Source organism: Sphaerodactylus townsendi, linkage group LG03 (assembly GCF_021028975.2).
Source record: "Sphaerodactylus townsendi isolate TG3544 linkage group LG03, MPM_Stown_v2.3, whole genome shotgun sequence".
NCBI lineage: Eukaryota > Metazoa > Chordata > Lepidosauria > Squamata > Sphaerodactylidae > Sphaerodactylus > Sphaerodactylus townsendi.
The window spans coordinates 163,427,059-163,446,945 of record NC_059427.1 but is presented as its reverse complement, the minus strand read 5'-3'; the positions used below and the strand labels follow the sequence as shown (position 1 = coordinate 163,446,945).

General features: G+C 46.2%; 1 protein-coding gene across 1 annotated transcript; it reads left to right on the top strand.

Moving 5' to 3' along the window:
* The first annotated feature begins 1,759 nt into the window (after positions 1-1,759).
* Positions 1,760-19,458, top strand: CCDC115 (coiled-coil domain containing 115). Its single transcript, XM_048491168.1, has 6 exons — positions 1,760-1,877; positions 9,803-9,931; positions 10,847-10,950; positions 14,149-14,261; positions 17,334-17,495; positions 19,226-19,458. Exons 2-6 carry the CDS (start codon positions 9,803-9,805, stop codon positions 19,351-19,353), a joined length of 636 nt encoding a protein of 211 aa, XP_048347125.1. The 5' UTR covers positions 1,760-1,877; the 3' UTR covers positions 19,354-19,458.
* Positions 19,459-19,887: the final 429 nt, after the last annotated feature.

The following is a 19,887-nucleotide window of genomic DNA, read 5'->3' as shown; positions in this document are numbered from 1 at the left end:
GCTGAGCGGGAAATTAATTAGACTTCCGGTTCCCGACTTCAGTGGCCAGGAAGCTTCAAGTGCGGGGGGAGAGCTTTGGCTCCTCTGTTCAAATACCTAGAGTTACAGGCTGCCTTCTTTTGCAGGGCTGTGAAATAATGGGGACAGGTGGACAAGGTCCGACCTAAGCGGACAAAGTTGTAGTCCCGCGTCTTGTTGCAAAATCAAAGGGTGGTTATATATAAAGTATATTTCATTTCATTTCACTTTATATTTATGTCCCAGCCATCCCCGAAGGGCTCAGGGTGGCTAACAACATCATAAACAGGTATGTGATTATACCAATATAACACTGATAAATTATATAGGACTAAAATAGAACCAGATTAATTATATCATATATAATTACATAATATAACCACCCCAACCTTTTTTCACTCGCCTACCCCCATATTAGCAAACCCATTGCATTTTTTTTTGCATGCCCCCAAACACTCTGGCATGTTCCCCAGGAAGTAGGCGTACCCCAGGTTGGGAACTACTAATTTCGTGCATTTCATCCCAGCTTTCTTTGAAGGAGTGGTGCGGGTGGCGTGCGCTCTGGCTTTTAGACTCACCACAACCCTGCGAAGTAAGTTAGGTTAAAGACAGAATGACTGGTACTCAGTAAGGTTTGTAGGATTTGAAACCAGACCTTCTGGTATCTAGTATGAATTGTCAATTTTCATCCCCCAAACAGAAAAGAAATAAAAACCATAGCAAACAGTGGTGATGAGTCTACCACTGTTTGTGACAGGTTTCCAAACACCTGAAATTTTGCCAATTCTCTGCACTAGCATAACAACCCAATGGATATAACCACGCTGGGTGTATTTAAATACTTGTATTTAACTTCTTCTTTGTTTGCCTTCCCAAGTGACCAGCATCCCAGTTCTCTTTTTCCTTCTGAACCTTGTTTTTCTATTGAATCATATGATTTTTTGGAAGGGGGACTTGACTCTTTCAAAGTGTGCGACCAAAGGAAGGATCTGAGTGTGAGTTTTACTGCATGTTTAAACATCAGTGCCACACGAGTACACAATTTAAGCATGAGAGACAGCGTGGTATAGTGTTTAAGAGTGGCGGACTCTAATCTGGAGAACCGGGTTTGATTTCCCACTATTTCACATGAGTGGCAGACTCTTATCTGGTGAACTGGATTTGTTTCCCTGCTCCTGCACATGAAGCTTGCTGGGGTGATCTTGGACCAGTCACAGTTCTATCAGAATTCTCTTACCCCTACCAACCCCACTAGGGGCCTGTTGTGGGGAGAGGAAGATAAGGGTTTGTAAACCGCTTTGCGACTCCTTAAGTAGAGAAAAGCAAAGTATAAATTCAAATATTCTTCTCTTTTTGCCCCGCATATAGCAGAGTCTATTAGAAGCCGGAAGTGTCTTATGTACTAATCTCTTGGTATACCTCTATGGAGTGAGGGACGCTTACAGATATTTGCAAAAAGTCGCAGGCCGACCTTATTCAAGATGGCCACCGCCGCTGCAGTGAAAGTAGCAGGCCGAGTTCTGCCCTTGACAAAGATGGTCGCCGCTGCAGTGAAAGTAGCAGGCCGAGTTCTGCCCTTGACAAAGATGGTTACCGCTAAGCGTTCTGAAATAGGGCAAAAGGACAGGCCAGTTTTCTGACGTCGCCTTCCCCAGTGAAGGATTATTGGTCAAAATAATGACTGTTGATTTTCGATTGGAGGTTGGGGAGAAAGAGGTGGGAGCAATTTGGTCGTGGGCGGGTCAGCTGAGGCCAGGAAGAAGTGAATCGGGAGAGGGAATTCAGAAGAGACACCGTGGAAAGGGGGAAGTTTTCCATGAGCTGAGCAGTTGAGGTTCACCAGTTTGCTTCTTAGTAAGGTATTGGGGGTAGCATTCTCAGGAGGGGGAGCTACTTATGCTATTTTATTTATTAAAAGCTCAGGTCAGGGCCACTGGAGAAAAATCCCCCCAAATGTAAAACCTTTATTAGGAATAACTTTTTAAAAATGGCCATTTGGGGGGATCCAACCCAGCAAAGTGGGGGAAGGGGGAAATAACTGCTGTTGTTGGTTGTAATGTTAATAGGAAAACCTGGGTAATATGTTTGTTGTGGTTCCGACCAGAATTTGCCTTGACCTGGATGGACCAGCATAGCCCAGTCACATCTTAGACGCTAACCAGGATTGTCCCCAGTCATTTCTTGGGTGGGAGACAGCAGAGGAAGTCCAGGGTTCCTAAGCAGAGGCAGACAATGAGAAACCACCATTGCTTTGAAAACCCTGCTCGGGCTGTGACTTGACAGTATTTCCCACAGCAACCAGCATAAAATAGCACAACGTGCAAGCTTTTTAGTTCTGCAAAACTTTTGCTTTAGGATAGATGTTAAAAGGGAGCTGCATCAGGGTATAGTGCTGCTGAATATGGAGGTTCTACCTCGTTATTACAGTTAAAAGCTGTTGGTTTACCTTTGATTAATTTGTCCAGTTTTTGTTTTAAAACCATCTTAAGGGACAGGCTGTTGCCACATCTAATAGTAGTGAATTTCACAGCTTAAATATGTGTTCTATGAAGTGGTATTTTTTTCTGTACTGACAATAGATCCAGGTTGGAAAATTCCTGTGAATATGGGGGTGGAATCTGGGGAAGGGAGGGACCTTGGTTAGTGTATAATGCCATGAAATCCACTCTCCAAAGCATCCTTTTTCTCCAGTGGAATTGAACTCTGTTGTCTGAAGATTAATGGTAATTCTAGGAAATCTTGAGATTTTACCTAAAGGTTGGCATCTGTAGGTGGGAAAACATGATCCTTAATATGGTTCCTGCATTTGGGAAGTTGAAGAGTAAAAATATGGGCAAACAATACTTTCGTTCTTTAAGGAATCAACTGGAGTGATTACAGAGCTAAAGAGAATACTATTCCTTTATATATATATATATATATAGTCTCTTCATCTTATGTGGCCCTTCACAGGTTAACATGTTATGGGACCTTGTGAACCAAATTCAGTTGGGGTGTGTAGTCATCCCCGCAGGGTCGTCGCTAAGGAATAGGCGAGACGCGGAGGAGGTTTCATCTGGTGGAGAGCGTCAGCAACAGGAAGCATGGAGTTTGCATTGATCCTGACAGCCTAACTCTCCCCATGCTGGTCTCGGGCACCTTTTTTTATTAGGAGTTTCATTGTAGAGCGTGTAAAGGGAGGGTTGGGTAGGGAGATGGCCGGGAGACCGGGAGGACCTGGAGATCATCATGTGATGCATGTGATCTCACCTGGCGCTACGTCTGTGGAGAGGGGAGCGTAAAGCGTCTGAGCTCTAATCCTCACCTGGGGGCAAGACCATTGTCCCTCACCAGTGGCCGGTGAAAGCCAGAACAGTTCATGACCCGTTGACTCATAGGGGATGAGGAGTGGGGGTCGTCTTGGTGCGACCAGCAAGCCAGTAGCGTGAGTCCGCTAGAAGAATCCCAACAGCTTCTACCACCCGGTGCTGCTGGGTCCAGCAGTGCATTACTTACATCTCCTCCTTTTTTTACATTTTAGAAAAAAAGGGGACAGCGAGGAAATGCTAGAGGCCGCATTTAAAAGGGACGCTTTTGTCTCCCTCACCATGCGTCTGGTCAAGCCTGACCAAGCTGCTTGTCAGTAACATTGATAGGAACTTGGCTGCAGGGGGTAAAGGGAAATTCGAGGGGAACTCTTCTTGCACACGTTACAGGCAATATTGAAGACACATTGAACAGAAAACAAGATCCGGAGCAACGAGGGCACACAATGTCCAATGCAGAGCTGCACAATAGCACTCAACTATCCTCCCCGGCAGCCAGCCGCCCAGAGTGGGCTGACCCACCAACAAGCAAACATCATAATTTCAAGATTAGATACAACTTCTTGCAGCTCCATTATACCTTCATATGAATCAATTGGGAATTATCAGAAAGATTAAAACAACACATATTATGTACATTCTCCTCACAACCCGGTGATGTAATAGCAACAATAAAGTAATCAATAAGCGTACCACGATTCAGGGGTCAGCTTGACAGAGGAACTCCTGCTGCTTTCGGAGGCCAGAGCTGCGTCCAGAGCAATGGAGGTAGAATTGATGGGCTTCGCAGAAGAGCACAGGCCAGCCCGACCAATAGTCTTGGTTATTTTAGTGAAACAAGTCCGGGGGGGCTCCCACAAGGCTGAGGAAGTTCTTGAGGGAGACAGGTGGCTCCGCTTCTTGGAGAGGCGACCCAGCTGGCTCGCTTCGACAAGGAGGGATCGAAAGGCAGAGCGAGCGGGCTGGCTGGCAAGGCCCGGGTCTCCTGGGAGTGGAGTCACAAGGTGTAGCAGAGAGTCCCGAGCAGACAGACGAAGGCGGAAATGCAGCAATAACAAATAACATAACTTCAAAAAGAATTAGGGCATGCAATAGAATTTAAACAATAAAACATGGCTAAACGATACATAGGCTGGATGATGTGTACTTGGAAGGGAAGGCAACCCGTGGTTGCATAATTGTCCAATGCATGGCTCTTGCTGTTTTGACTACCAGAAGCTACAGAAGGCGATAAGCGTATGCAGAGTCCATGGATTTCTACTCAAGAGCCGTATAGGGAGAGCTACTGATAGTCTTTAGCATTGCAGGTTCAGTGATTCTCACGAAAGCAAGGTTGTGAGAGAAGGCGTGGTTCCAACAATAATATCCGCCGCTGACTGAACAGCCGGAGAGTTCCGGCGCGGGTTAATCTATCAGGAGATGTTCCTGCAGCTTGCAATTTGAAGTTTCAGCCAGGGGGGGGCGGCAGAGAGGAGAGAGAATGGCGGCTGTAGATTGAGGAGCAGCTTACTACACAGCGTCAACCTTTGAGCCATACAGCTGGCCCAGGCTGCCATTCCCCCTAGAGGGGCAGCCAGGGTTCTGGCGATCCTCCGTGGAAAGAAATGGGTGTACTGGTTCCAGAGGAGTCCCTCTCCCATCTTGGCCCAGGCTGAGGGCAGTGATCGGGCTCTCTCAACAGGGCGCAAGCGGGGTCGGATCTCTTCCAGGGGAGGCCCACGCCCATCTCCGGGATGGGGGGGCTGGCCTGGCATGGCGAGAGCCCCTGGACTCCTGTATAGAAGAGAAAAAACAATGACGCGACGCTTAATGCCCCAGTGGGTTTTGCGCGGTACTGGCTGAGTTAATTCAATCTTATAGATGACAATGGAAGAGCCCGAAAGCCCTGAGTGGGGGGGGGGGGGCAGTATTTGGGCAATTTTGATAGAGAATAGAGAAGAGTACTTTGGATATGGTCTGCTGGATGCAGAGGATGGGAGACCTAGATTGGGTCAATAGGGGAGACTACTCCCCTTTCTTTCCGCTTGTTTTGGCCAAGCTTTCGTTAGAGCGCTTAGTTGGCTCCATTCCGGACAACGTATCACTTGCAACATTCAAGGAAATTGCTAAGAGATACAAGGCAGGGGAATTGCCGAAGAGAGCTTAGGAGAAGGGAGAGGCTCATATCCAGGTCTGATGTTTGTTTTGTAAAACGATCCCAATCACCGCCTAAGGTGTGTGGGGTTTTTTTTTTGCAAAGCAATCCTGGAACAATTCACAATTATAGTCAATATGATATCGTATTATAGCATCTATAGAGGAAAGATACAGGAGAAGATGCAAAGAAAACAGTTCCTGGGCTTGGAGGTTTGATCACAGGAGCAAATTGGAGAGGGGTTTGCAAAAAACCCTTTATCAGATCCCTAGATCTAGAATTGGTGGGGTCACGTCAGCCCATTAGAAAGAGGGAGGGTGTGTGTGTGCAGAAAGGGAAGGCAGGGGGGGGGGGGGGAAGGGGTTTGGAAGTCAGCTCTACCTTCCCCTCCCGGTAAAGGGGAGACTTGGGCTCTGCTTGAGCTCAAACCTTACCTTCACTAGCGTGAGGAGGCTGTGTGCAAGATAGGTGTGGCTGAGAGACCCCTTGGCACTGTGACCCAGCTAGCCAGGGAAGCTCAGCAGAGAATGTGGGAACATGAAAATGATTTTGGCTTCATATAAATGCAAGCTTATGCGCGCCAATGCTTGGCAGTGTAGGCTCAGATGAATGAAGGAAAAGAGTTCTCAAAGGAGAGGAGAGTTTGAGGAAAAGTTTTGAAGGTTTAAACTAAGATGGAGGCGTTCTTGAAGCAGGTCCCACTCGGGTATCCTGGGGAAACCGCACGACTGAGCTGTGTGTCCCGTTTAAAGTGAGATGCTGCTGTATAATGGTGCTAAACCTTCGCCAAGGCAAAGTGGCACACATAATCACCAGAAGGAGAGAAAACTTTAATTGAAGCACAAGAGTTATAGCTTAGAGAGCAATGGAAAAATCCCCCCATGAGGGAAAAACTTTAGGGGTCTCTTGAAAGGGGCAAGCATTATACCTGGAACATACATAGGCATACCAGAGCACATATAAAATGTAACGAGGAGGATTGCAACTCTGATTTGAGGATTTTTTGCTCTCTCTGAGAGTACTGACGAGTTTTGTTGCCACTCGGGAGCTTTGAGCTTAGAGGGCTTTGCACAGGCCTCAAGAGGGGCTATGAGATCTGGTTTGAACCTTACAGCTGGAGAGCTTGGCCAAGGGAGGCTTCTTCTTCTTGAAAGGATCTCCTGGCTTAAGGCCATTTGTGCGAGCATCTTCTCCCCTTTCCATGCCTCATTGTCCTGTAAGATTGGCTATGTGGGGCATTCTCCTGAGGAGGGCTCAAAGCGGCAGTCCTTCTTCCGTCAGCATTTCTTTCTGCTTACGCAATTCAGTGACTGTGGACTCTGCAGAGATTTTGAAATCGCGTGCCATTCTGGGAGCACCTAGGCCCAGGAGGCATGGTGACTTTGGAAGTAGAAGCTGCCAGTAGAGCAGGAGAGTATAGGCGTGGGGAGGGGAGCAACAGAGATTTAGGATTAAGCTGAACTTAGATTAGAACTCAGAGTGAGAGCATAGAGGCCAGGGGTGTTCCCAGGTGAACTTCTGGCGCAGTTTCTGCTGGATGTTTGTCCATACTTGGATGCCGTGGGATGGCTCCCTGGTGCATGGGAATTACCGATGACACCCTGGGATGATGAACAACTCCCTGTTCAAGCGGCGAAGCTTTTGGCAAGACCAGCCTAATGGTCTCCATCGCGGGGATGGGATCACTATACTGAGCTGGAGCAGCTGGCAGATCTCATGGGGGAGCTCCGGGAAGGGGGGGCTTGAGAGTGCGGATCTTGGACTTCCGGGCACAGGGGGGGAGATGTTCCGAGGCTGAGACCTCCCTCAGCCCGAGACATTGGGAGAGGCCTCCCGGACCCTAGACTTTCCTGGGGGGGCCCTCCTGGGGAGAGACCCTCACCTCCGTCCAGGGTTGTAGGCCCCTGCACCCGGGAACAAGCCTACAATTCCTCAGGAAATGTCCTGGCTTGCCGCGAATTGAAACACTTCGTCCTCCGGGGCTGCCTCATGGCAGTGTAGCCCAGGAGGCGGCGATTCTAGAAGGCTGGGCTTGATGGGCTTTTAAAGCATCCGGTGACTCATCCTGGCAAGCTTTGAGCATGTCGGCCAGCCTTTCGGGGAGTTCCCTTCCCTAGGACCTGTGATAAGGCTTATGACACTCCAGCTGAGGCGTTCTCCCAAGTTGGCAAGCGCTTTAAGGAGTTAAGCCTGGGCCTCCTGGGCCTCTGTCAACACACCTGTTCTCTTTGAGGGCCTCCTGGAGCCCGTTCTACAAAACTCAGCATAGAGGTCCTTTTGAGGCTTCTGCCGGGTGCTAAGAAAAACTTTGCAGGTTGGCTGTCCGGGTATTGGGGACTTTCAAAAAACGCCTTATGTAGAGCGCCATTCAGAGGCGCACCGTAAGGGTGGGCCACCGGGCAGGACGAGTCTTTGATTGTTGGGGTTACTGGAAGGCATCCGAAGCCATACCAAAGCGTAGAAGGCTGTTGTGTGAAGAAGCGCCGCCCGGCTGCCTGCCCTGCTAAAAGCATTGCTGGCGAACTTCGCTCGCCCAGATCACAAATTGTGCAGGGCTCAGGAGGGCATCGCGAGAAGTTGTATCTTCCAGTGCGTCGGAACCATTAAGTGATTCCTGTGACCGCCTTCTAGCATGCCTTCTCATATGGGGGCTGGTGACTCCCCTACGTCCCTTGCACCCGGCTTATGCGAACTCGAGTGAGGATGTTGTAGCTTAAAGGGAGGCGATACTTATGCCTAGAGCAACCGACCCGCCCGAATGGCCACCATCGACGCCTCCCCTCGGTATCTGTATTGAAATGGGCCGGAAGGGGCAATAATGCAAGAATCTACCGGACATCGCTCTCTCCGTCAGGGTTTCTTCTTTCTTCCTGCAGATCGTCATTGGCTAATACGCTTCAAGCAGGAGTTTTGAAACCAGCGCCATTAATACGATATGGCGCTGACCGAGATGCAGTGGCTTCTGAGAGAAAATGAAAGGCGAACAAGCAGGGAGGCGGCTGAGCAGCGGAGAGGATTTGAAATGGGTACGAAGGAGTTAGGGGGGGCAGAAGGAGGACAGGCGTCCAATTTAGCCGGATAGAAAGAAATTCCGGGTTGAAAATTGAAGGTGAAAGATCGAAAAGGAGGCTGACCCGCCCATAGCAAGGGGAGCCACCATAGGTCTGCAGGCTGATGGCGACAAAACATTGCTGTCTCCGCGTCCTGTAGCATGCAGTGACATCGGGCGCCACAGGCTCTGTCGCGAAAGAAGTGCGCCCGGGATAAGCTTTCCCAGTCAACAAGATTCAATGTCCCCCCCCCTCTGGGTACCATGGACACTCGAGCTTCAATCTCCTCAACCAATTTTACGCGAGCTCCCTTCTCTTTACTGGGGACTCCTGCCGCATTTCGCTAACAGCTTTCCCAGTTCGGGTCAACGCGTCTTGCTTGTCATATAAGTCTCTGCTTTTGCAAGCTCCCATACTCATCCGGTGTTCCGGGCCCGGACAGAGAGTGTCCTAGGATCAGCGTGTCTCTCCTGATCGCTGCGCCGATGATCAGAGGACAAGGCTGGCTACCGAAACGGTGGTCCCTGGATGCTTGCCGATCCAGCCCGGACTTCGGTATCAGCGTGACCCTTCCCAGGCTTAATTTGCGAGCAGGGTGGAGGAGTTCGAGGATTCCCGAGGGTTTGAAGCACCAGCTTTCAGTCATCCCCGCAGGGGTCGCCGCTACGCGAAATAGCGCAGGACGCTTGGAGGAGGGTTCTCATCTGGTAAGAGAGAAAGCGTCGCCAGCTTAACAGGAAGCCTTGGGATTGCGTGATCCCTGACAACTCTCCCTGTGCTGAGTCCTCTGGCACCTTTTATTAGGAGTTTCATTGTGAAGTGTAAAGGGAGGTGGGTAGGGGAGATGAGCGTGGGAGATCAGGGAGACCTGGAGACTCATCATGTGATGCATGTGATGATCTCCTGCCTACAGCTCTACGTCTACGTCTTGATGAGAGGAGCCGTGAAGCCGCTCTGGAAGCCTAATCCTCACCTGGGGGCAAGACCATTGTCCCTGCGCCCGGTGGCTGAGCCAGACAGTTCATGACCCGCACCTCATAGGGGATGTGAGAGGTAGGGGAGTGCGAGATGTCTCGACCAGCAGCAAAGAGCCGTGGAGTCCGCGATGGCGTCCCAACGTTCTACCACGGTGCTGCTGGGTCAGCAGTGCATTACTACAGGGTGGAGCATAGGCAGAAGGCACAGTGAGGAGGCCAACATTGTGTGTGTGAGTGGTTATAAACGTGGGCCTCTTCTACAGGGCAGTAGGATGGGTGTGAACAAATGGAATTACCCATATTTTGTTTTCATTCCAGATGGCTCCAGCTGAGGACAGGGGACCACGTCAAGTATGCGAGGAGTTGGACCAGACCATCCTTCACCTTTTTGATGTTCTGGAGTCCCTCCAAACCAAGAGGGAATCTTTTAACTGCTTGGTGGAACAGGTGACACCTTGGTTTGGGGAGCTGCCAAGCACTTCTGTACTGTGGGATCCCATTATTCTCACCATAGTGCATTTCCACTGTGGCTTATGGATACCTGGCACAGAAACTGCCTTTTTAACACCTTCTTCCCTTACAAAGTTTTAGGAGAATAGTTCATAAGAACATAAGAACAAGCCAGCTGGATCAGACCAGAGTCCATCTAGTCCAGCACTCTGCTACTCGCAGTGGCCTACCAGGTGCCATTGGGAGCTCACATGCAGGATGTGAAAGCAATGGCCTTCTGCGGCTGTTGCTCCCGAGCACCTGGACTGTTAAGGCATTTGCAATCTCAGATCAAAGAGGATCAAGAGTTCCTAAGAGCTAGACACAGACTCTTTGCAAATGTAGCCAGCACAGAATGGCAAATCAAATCAACTTTAATGAGTATGGTCTTAGACCAGCAATATAACTATAATACATAACCACGACACACAGTTAAAACATTCATCAAATGAATTGCAATGTTTCCAAAGTACAAAAACAACCATGATAAAACAGTTATGCCCCTTTATGATGGGACACTTGCCCACTTGTTTACAACGAGGCTGTGTTTTTGGCAAGCAAATGAACAGAATTTTGCCACAGCACCGGACATATTAGGGTCCTTATGCTCAAGCATAACTTTGGTCAGTAAAAAATCTATATCAGTTGTGTGAGTTTGCGTAAACCCAGTTAGCAGGGGGGAAACGTTGGCTCATTCCGCACATGCAAAATAATGCACTTTCAAACTGCTTTCAGTGCTCTTTGAAGCTGTGCAGAATGGCAAAATCCACTTGCAAACAGTTGTGAAAGTGGTTTGAAAATGCATTATTTTGCGTGTGCGGAAGGGGCCGTAGATAGCCTTATCTCTAACTTTGTCTGTTTCTTCACTCTCAGGGTTGGTTCTCCCTCTCCAAGTCACGTTATGCCATGGGTAGCAAGTCTGTCTCTGCTCTGCAGTATGGACCTCAGATGGCACCCCTGGTGCGAGTGAACACGAGGTGAGAAGGCAGCGAGGGCCAGATCGAGCCCAGATGTGTGAATTACGTGGGAAGTGAAAAGTGAATAAGAGAAACCAGAACTGAGAGTTATATGTAGAGACTTGGGAACCATTAATAATCATCCTGAAAACAAGGTACCCTTGTAGATCACCTTCAGGTTTTAAATTGCAGGCAGTTGGGGGGGAAAGTTAGAAATTATATTTTGTATAGTTTGAATAGGTAAATTAAATAATGCCACACTAAAAGTATTTTTGGCATCTTTTTTTCTGTATTTTATGAGATTTTGTTTTTTGAAATTTCCAGTATATGAAGAGAATTAGAAATGGATTTTATTTTCTCTTTGCTGATAATTTCTCAGCAGCTGTGGAATATTTACTGAACGATCTGTTTTTGGACAATGGTTGGGAGATCATGTTATTTCAGAGCAAAAAATGTATAACTGTGGATACTACATTGTTGGCACGTATTAGTATGTATACCATGTAGGATTTTCTTTTATTTTGTGTTTAATAAAGATGTTCATGGCTTTAAAAATAAGTGAATAAGAGAGAGAACTACTTGAAGTTCTTGAGAAGAACGACGTTCTAAAAAGTGATAGATGTACCAAACTGTTAGGACTGAATGGTTTCTGCTTCCCTCTGGACTGATACTAACATAAATGGCTGGGGGCCTGGAGCTGATCTAACCTATTTCTTGTTTAGCACTTGGGACAATTTTGGATAAGAAGAAGAAGACTTTATTTACAGTCAGTGACCAGATATATTACAAATCTCCAAAATATCTACAACAAAACAAGAATGCAGATCTCTCTCCCATGGGGATGGGGCGGTATAAAAAACTGAAAAATAAATAAATAAATATTCCAGCACTATCCATCTAAATATCATTATACTTTGTAAACACACCAAACAGCATAAAAATACTAAACAAAACAAAAATATCTGAAGGGGATACCATATTCAGATCATTTTTTTCTTTTTCATAATGAATAGACAGAATTTTGCTACCCATTTAGTAATATTCTCCTTATCTTGTAATAGTTTTTCACAACAAACTTTATCAGAACAATATCTCATCTTGTGTAGTAGATGTGACAGGCATTTTTTCCTTGCCTCCTCATAAAGGGGACACTTTAATAACGTATGCCCTATAGTTTCTACAGAATTCAGAGAGCAAGAACATAACCTTGCAGCATAAGGTATCTTTTGATATTTCCCTTCTAAGACAGCAGAAGGTAAATGTGCACTTCTTGCAAGAGTAAAAGCTCTCCTTAGATCTTTGTTATCCAGATAAGTTAAATAAGGAGCAGGGGCAGTGATATATTTCTGTGTATAGTATGGAGGACAATCTGAATATCTTGCCAGATCAGACTGTCGTGATACATCTTTGATTCTTTGGGTAAGTTCACTTTTAAAATGATCCCAATTTTTGATCATATGGTTGTTATATGGAAAATTTGGGATAGGCTTGTGGTGATTTCTGTAGTTCTATGAAAGAACAGAGATGGTACAGAATGGACTGAATTCAGCCTCTTAGAGAATACGCAGTCAGATGATGCCAGACCCACTAAGCGAATAGTTTGCGGGCATCCCTCTGTCAATGCATGCGAGATCAGACCTTACACACTGTGACTGCACACAGCTTTCCACTCTTTTTCTTTTAAAATTTTGTAGAGCCCAGCCTGATGAAGAGTTCTGGTGAGCTCAATAGCTCAAACCACCTTTTATGTCTGTTTTTTAGTTGGTGCTAATAAAAAGGTTTTCATCAGATCTCAGAAGCTATGCTTGGTTGGCCCCGATCAATATTTGGATGTGAGACCACTAAGAAGCTCAAGGATTGCCATGTGGAGGCAGGCAGTGGCAAAATACCCCTAAACACCTCTCAGTGTGAAAACTTTACAAGGTGTCAGGACTGAGCCTGTCAGTGCCAAATGGCAGGGTGAGGTGGTTTACCATCCTTTGATGTGGGGCGAAAGTCTTGCGCCTCCGCCTGGGGTATCCTGGACACAGATCTTACCAAGGAAGGTGTGAACTGTTCCCAGGCTTGCAATGCTTTGTAGTAAATGCTTTGTAGTTTGTAGAGGGGGGGTTTGAATCTGCGGGAGGGGGCAACCGAATATAGGTAGTGTTAATTAAAAGACTTTAGAACAAATGTACAGTTTCTGTGATTTTCAGATCCGAGGTCTGACACAAGGTCACCGTAAGTCTACAACTCACCATTTTCCACCACAAATTCCACCATGTGCTTTGTTTTTCTTGTTTATGTTTGATTGGACTGGAGCTAATTCCCCATGTTAATCCAAACGTATGTTTGTGTGTTTCTGGAGTGTGGTAACAGCATTTTGACTGGAACTGGAGCTGCTCCAGAGCCAACCTATGCAGAGTTACACCACTCTATCGCGAGAAATTGGAAAAGTGAAGAACTTCCAAAGATAACGGATTGCACTAACAAGATGATAGAATGTATGGGATACGATAAACTGTCAACGATAGTTAAAAATGGAATGATAGATTATTTTGTTAATGATTGGAAACCATTATTGGAATATATGGATAAAATGGAAAGACAATCAGAAATTCTAAGTTTATGTAAATGTTAAAGGAAAATTAGAAGATTAATGATATTAATGATATACCCCCCAGTTTATGTTATAAGAAAGAAATGTATATATATGGTTTAGAAGTTTGGTAAGATGAATAATAATAGCTAAATATGGGAAGTGATTATATTTGTGTTATGAAATGTACTTATAAGAGAAGTAATATAATAGGTAAGATATAAAAGTAGAAAATATTACTTAGAACATAGTAATTTTTAGATTTGGAAAGTTGTGATAACGTGTTTTTGTTTTTTGTTTATTTGATGGTTTTATGTGTGTGATGTCATAAATGTTTTGTTAAATGTCAAATAATTTTTAAAGAAACCTAATAAAGATCAATTAAAAAAAGAGTTACACCACTCTAAGTCCTGTTGACTTCAATGGGCTCAGTTGGGAATAACTCTGCTTAAGGATGGTTTTCCAGATTCTTTAATCACTTAGTGACGTCGTCACACTGAAAATGGTCATGGAATTATTCCACGTTGTCTGCTCTGTATTGTTAGCTAAAATGGTGACTTCCCTACCACTTCAAGCTCAAGGATGAGCTATTGCTGCAGTATATGATCAGTCTCTCATCTGAGTTTCTCTGCTCAATCCAGACAGAAGGAAGACAGTCAGGTGGAGTTTCATGCGGTCTTGGAAGCTGCAGATGTTTCAAAGCCAAAGGCTGAAAATGCAGATGTTGTTGAAGAAATCGGCCCCAGCGACCAAGGTGAAGAAACAAAGTTTTTAAGGCCTTCTGGTCAGGAGAATTAGGAAATGTAGGTTGGAATTTGAGGGAGCAATGGTGGACCAGCCCATGCCATCCAGCCATCTCATCTTTCCCTGCTGTTTCTCCCATTGCTACCTTGTCTGCCTGTTCACTCACAGTGTCACCAATAGCTCTCTCTGCAGTGGTACTTCAGTCGCCCTCCCTCCTTCCCTGCCTTTGTTTGTTTATCAAGTTGCCAAGCAACTCTAAAAGTACCAGCTGAAGTCTCATAGCCCTACAAGCAGTGGTGGGATTCAGCCGGTTCGCACCACTTCAGCAGAACCGGTGGTTAAAATGGTGCTCGTAAACAACCAGTTGTTAAATTTGAATCCCACCGCTGGAACCAGTTGTTAAATTATTTGAACCCCACCACTGCCTACAAGATTTGATCTTTTCACTCTGTAAGGGAAAGTTCAAAAATTCCTGTCCCCACCCCCACCCCGTTCAGACTTTCATTCAAACCCGGAGGCTGTCTCTGTAGAAAAACCTCCTCAATCTGTACATGGCCCTGATCTGTTACATCTCTCCCACTGGAGTAATGAAAAAAGCAATTTGTATACAGTTTAGAACGGCATAGCAGTATAATCTTAACACAGATAACAGCTAGCCTTGAAGTATTACAAGGCCAGTTACCTATCTAGAATCTAGAAATTGCTTTTTTCATTTCTCCAGTGGAAGAGATGTAATAATTTTTCCAAAACATCTGGTTATTGTGTTGTAAAATTATTTTGGTTACTTATAAGTACATTGCTACTCCAGTGGGAGACACAATTTTTGAAGTATTTATTGTAGCCTGGTTGGTACAAGTTTTCTTCTTTTCACTTTGGTTGTGTACCTTCCCCTTTTGCATAGCATGGAAGAATGGCAATTGGGGCCATGCTGGCAGGGGCTGATGGAAATTGCTGTCCATGAACATCTGGAGTGCCATAGGTTGGCCATCCCTGATTTACTAGAACATGGCTGATAACCATTACATTCTAGTTACATCTGCTCTTTAGATCCAATCATCAGCCCTACTTTCCACATGCTCTACAGAATATCCGTCTTCCATTTGGTTAACCCACATTGAAGAAAAAAATTAAAACAATCGTGATATCTTTGGAGCATCTGAATATGGCATCTGAAACATCAGCATATGAAATAATAAAATGCAGGCTGTTTGGTATAGAACAACAGGAACTCATTTGTGCCGCTAAGATAATCTGTTCCCCATCTGTTTGGGGATCCTTTTAATCTGTTTGGGGATCCTTTTAAGTTTGGGGTCTCTAGCCCCATACATCTACCACTGAACTGTCCCACAGTAGCAAACAACTTTTATGTGAGCTAGATTTAATGCTCTACTCTCAGCCATACTGTATAAGTTTCAAAAAGTTCCTTATTCAGCTAGGCTTTGCCCCTGCAGACTTAAAAAGAAGAGTTTGGATTTGTACTGCCCCCTCTTCTCTGCTGTAAGGAGACTTTAAGGGGCTTACAAACTCATTTCCTCTCTTCTTCCCACAACAGACATCTTGTGAGGTAGATGGGGCTGAAAGAGTTCCAAAGAACTGAGTAGTTCAAGGTCACCCAGCAGGCTTCATGTGGAGGAGCAGAGAAACAAATCCCGTTCACCAGATACTGCTATGTGGAAGAGTGGGGAATCAAACCCGGTTCTCCAGATTAGAGTCCATCTCTTAGCCACTGCACTACGCTGGCATCACAGCACAAGATCTACCGTATTTAGTGTATACTTTTTCATTATCCTTCCTAATAGCCAGGCTAAATTTTTGAACCCTTTCCAGAAGAAAAGGGCAATCGGATAAAGCTAGAACATTATTTCTTTTGGCAAATTGGAATCCATGAATAGAATTGGTCGCAAAGTTCCTGCTACATGCTAGGAGACTTCAACAGCTTATTTCACTGGAGTGCTGTGTGGTTTCCGGGCTGTATGGCCATGTTGTAGCAGCATTCTCTCCTGATGATCCTCTTCAGAGGATCTGAAGATGCCAGCCACAGATGCAGGCGAAACGTCAGGAGAGAATGCTGCTACAACACGGCCATACAGCCCAGAAACCACACAGCACCCCAGTGATTCCGGCCGTGAAAGCCTTCAACAATGGTTATTTCACCTTTGAAATTTTATTGATTTAAATATCTTTTGTTTATGTATTCTATTTATGTATTCTTTTTTTATATGCCAATAAAAGTTTTGTTGTTAAACCCATGCACAGCAGCGTCCTACAGTAGAATTCATGAAAAAAAAATCTAGGAGCAGCAGTGGCGTAGGAGGTTAAGAGCTCGTGTATCTAATCTGGAGGAACCGGGTTTGATTCCCAGCTCTGCCGCCTGGGCTGTGGAGGCTTATCTGGGGAATTCAGATTAGCCTGTACACTCCCACACACGCCAGCTGGGTGACCTTGGGCTAGTCACAGCTTCTCGGAGCCCTCTCAGCCCCACCCACCTCACAGGGTGTTTGTTGTGAGGGGGGAAGGGCAAGGAGATTGTAAGCCCCTTTGAGTCTCCTGCAGGAGAGAAAGGGGGGATATAAATCCAAACTCTTCTTCTTCTTCTTCTAAGTAAAGAATGAGCATACAAGATGAAACAAAAGAGTTGTAAACTTTGAACTGCATTTTTTAACACTGAATTTTTTCCTTTCCTTTTTGAAATAAGCTTTTAATGCTAATGGGAAATAAACTTTGGTTGATTAAAATTTAATATTTTTCTTAATATTTTAAGTTAACAATTTTATTGACACTTTTCTAGTCACTTTAACTAAGCAATTCATTACATTTTCTGTACCCCTTTTTTTTTTGCATAAGGATGTTAAAAGTGGGCCCTGAAAGATTTGGCTTTGACTAAGCACTGGTCTCTTCTGCAACTTGGAGTCTCCAAGACACTGGAGTACATTTCCCTGACCTTTCTGGAACAATACTGCTTCTTAGTTCAGAGGTTCTGACGGTGTAGAAATATTTGCGTGAACGACCACCAATTTTGAAACAGGAGTGCTGCATCTCTCCTCAAGCTGCCTATACTTAAGATATTCTTTTCATATTTCAGTTTTACGACAGCGAAAGGGTCTAGGGAAAACAGAGGCTCCGATCCGTCCTCCGGAGGACATCTCTCAACCTGCGGAGAAGTTAGAGAAGCAAGATCCACTAACGTGGTTTGGTATCCTTGTGCCCCAGAGTCTGCGGCAGGCGCAAAAGACCTTCAAAGAAGGTGAGGGAAACAAGAGGGGGTTTTTCCCACTGCATCCAGCCTCATCCCCCCCTTCTCCTTCCCAGACCTACCATGCCCCCTCCCCTTGAGCTAAGAAAAGACTTGTGCTAAGAAAAGACTTCTTCGGTCTAAGAAAGTGGGCATTTGTATCACAGGACCATTTAACTGTTCCTCAGACAGCCAGTCGAGCGCATAGCAGTCGGATTATTGGGGTAAGACCCGGGAGGCTTGGATTCAAATCCCTACTCTGCTATACTTGGTGAGCATGGGCCTCTCTCTCTCTCTCTCTCTCTCTCTCTCTCTCTCTCTCTCTCTCTCAACCTAACTCTCAGGGTTGCTACTGTGCAGATAAAGTGGAGTAGAGGAGAACAATGTGGTAAACTACTTTGAGTTTCCACTGTGGAGAAAAACAGTGTATAGATAGCTAAATAAAACGAATGTCAATATCTCTGTGGAGAAGCCGCCACTATAAGTGTTGAGCAGAGGCAGAGCGCTCACGGGGACACGTGGGAGCCTCCGTCGGCTGAAGGAGCAGCCTGGCTGGGCCACCAAGGGGCGGCCCGCAGCAGGCTCCACGGCAGGCTCCCACTGGCTAAGGTAAGTGGGGGGTGGGGCAGCTGGAGCAGGTGTTGCCCTGGGTGCCATCCTCTCCCCCGCCCCCCCCCCCCCCAATGCCTCTGGTGTTAAGCTGTGTTGGAAGCCAGAAAATGCTACAATAGTACATCAGGACTTTCTTTTTTGCTGCCAAGACAAATCTGACTTACGGTGACCCCTGGTGGGGTTTTTGAGGCAAGAGACGTTCAGAGATGGTTTGCCATTACCCACTCTTCCACATGAGCGGTGGACTCTTATCTAGTGAACTGGGTTTGTTTTCCCTGCTCCTCCGCCTGAAGCCTGCCGACCTTGGGCTGGTCACAGCTCTCTTCAAACTCTCTCAGTCCCACCTACCTCACAAGGTGCCTGTTGTGGGTAGAGGAAGGGAAAGGAGTTTTTAAACTGCTTTGAGACTCCTTACAGGAGAGAAAAGTGGGTTATACAAACCAACTCTTCTATCTAAATACTTGCAAGGGCCAACCTGGTTCAGCTTCTGAGATCTGACAAAACCAGGCTAACCCGGGCTATCCAGCCCAGGGGACATTAAGACTATAGGGATGGGTCAAAGATTCACAGTGCAATGCAGACCTGGGCATTATACAGCCCGCGGGCCACATCTGGCCCGCCGGATGACCCTAACTGGCCCCCCTGCCGTGCTGGGGAGCGAGGCACCTTTGAAAGCCCCGCAGAAGCCGGTTGCCTTGGCTGCCGGCTTCTGCGTGGCTTTCAAAAGCTCCTCGTCCCCCTGCCTTTTGGCCCGGCCCTCCACAATATTTTCTGTTTCTTATGCGGCCCCATGGAAAAAATAATTGCCCACCCCTGGTGTAATGCATGGTTGGGCAATGCTGGTACTCAATCAAAAGCTGCCATTGGCAGCAGATAGGGACTCCACTCTGTCCTTGCATCACTTTGGCAAAAGTCCCTTATGCCAGATGGTGGCAGTCAATTCCCTGTAATGCAAGAAGTGCCAGTAAGAAGAGCCGTCTGGGGACTCTTCCCGACTGGATGTCCTCTCCATAAACAAACTGGTTTCTGTTCACCAGAGGGGCAAGTTTCCAGGATCCTATTTCCTGGCCTTTTTCAATTCTAGAGGGATGCAACATTTACTCCAGCCTGCCTCTCTCTCCCCCTCCCAGGAATACACTTGGCTGCAGAAATTGCCTCGATGCAAAGTGAACTTGAGGCCACTCGACGACAGTACCGTGCCTTGCTGGAGGAAAAGCAACGACTCTTAGCCAGAGAGAATATTCAGGACCAGCCATAACTCCCTCACCGTTGAAACGCAGCTGGTGGCCCATATTTATTGGTTGCGTCTCTTTATCTGTACATAATGTTTTGATTAATAAACAAGGACCAATATTAGTGGAAAGCTTGTCAAGTCGAGATGTTTTGTGTCTGGGTTTTGAAAAGGCAGCGTCACTGAAAAATGTAGTCCAGGGTCTGTGGTTTTTAGTCATAGAATTAAAAAGTTGTAACGGCTCCTACAGATCATTCAGTCCAACCCACTGGACAATACAGGATAACCTGTAGTGATGGCGAACCTTTTTGAGACCGAGTGCCCAAACTTCAACCCAAAACTCACTTATTTATCGTGGTAGTCAGTGGCTTTGCTTTGAAGCAACCATGCAATGCTTCGAATGGGTGAATCACGACCCTAGGAGGATTTATTCAGAAGCAAGCCCCATTGCCAGTAACCAAGCTTACTCTCAGGTAAAGGATCGTGCTTTAATTCTTCCCATGAAAATCAGTGGGATTTTACAGCACTTAACACGGTTACCTACATTGCTTCCCCAAAACT

Coding starts and splice junctions, on each gene's coding strand:
- CCDC115 (XM_048491168.1), top strand. CDS start 9,803: ATGGCTCCAGCTGAGGACAGGGGACCACGTCAAGTATGCGAGGAGTTG. Junction 9,932..10,846: donor TTAACTGCTTGGTGGAACAG/GTGACACCTTGG, acceptor CTTCACTCTCAG/GGTTGGTTCTCCCTCTCCAA. Junction 10,951..14,148: donor CTGGTGCGAGTGAACACGAG/GTGAGAAGGCAG, acceptor TGCTCAATCCAG/ACAGAAGGAAGACAGTCAGG.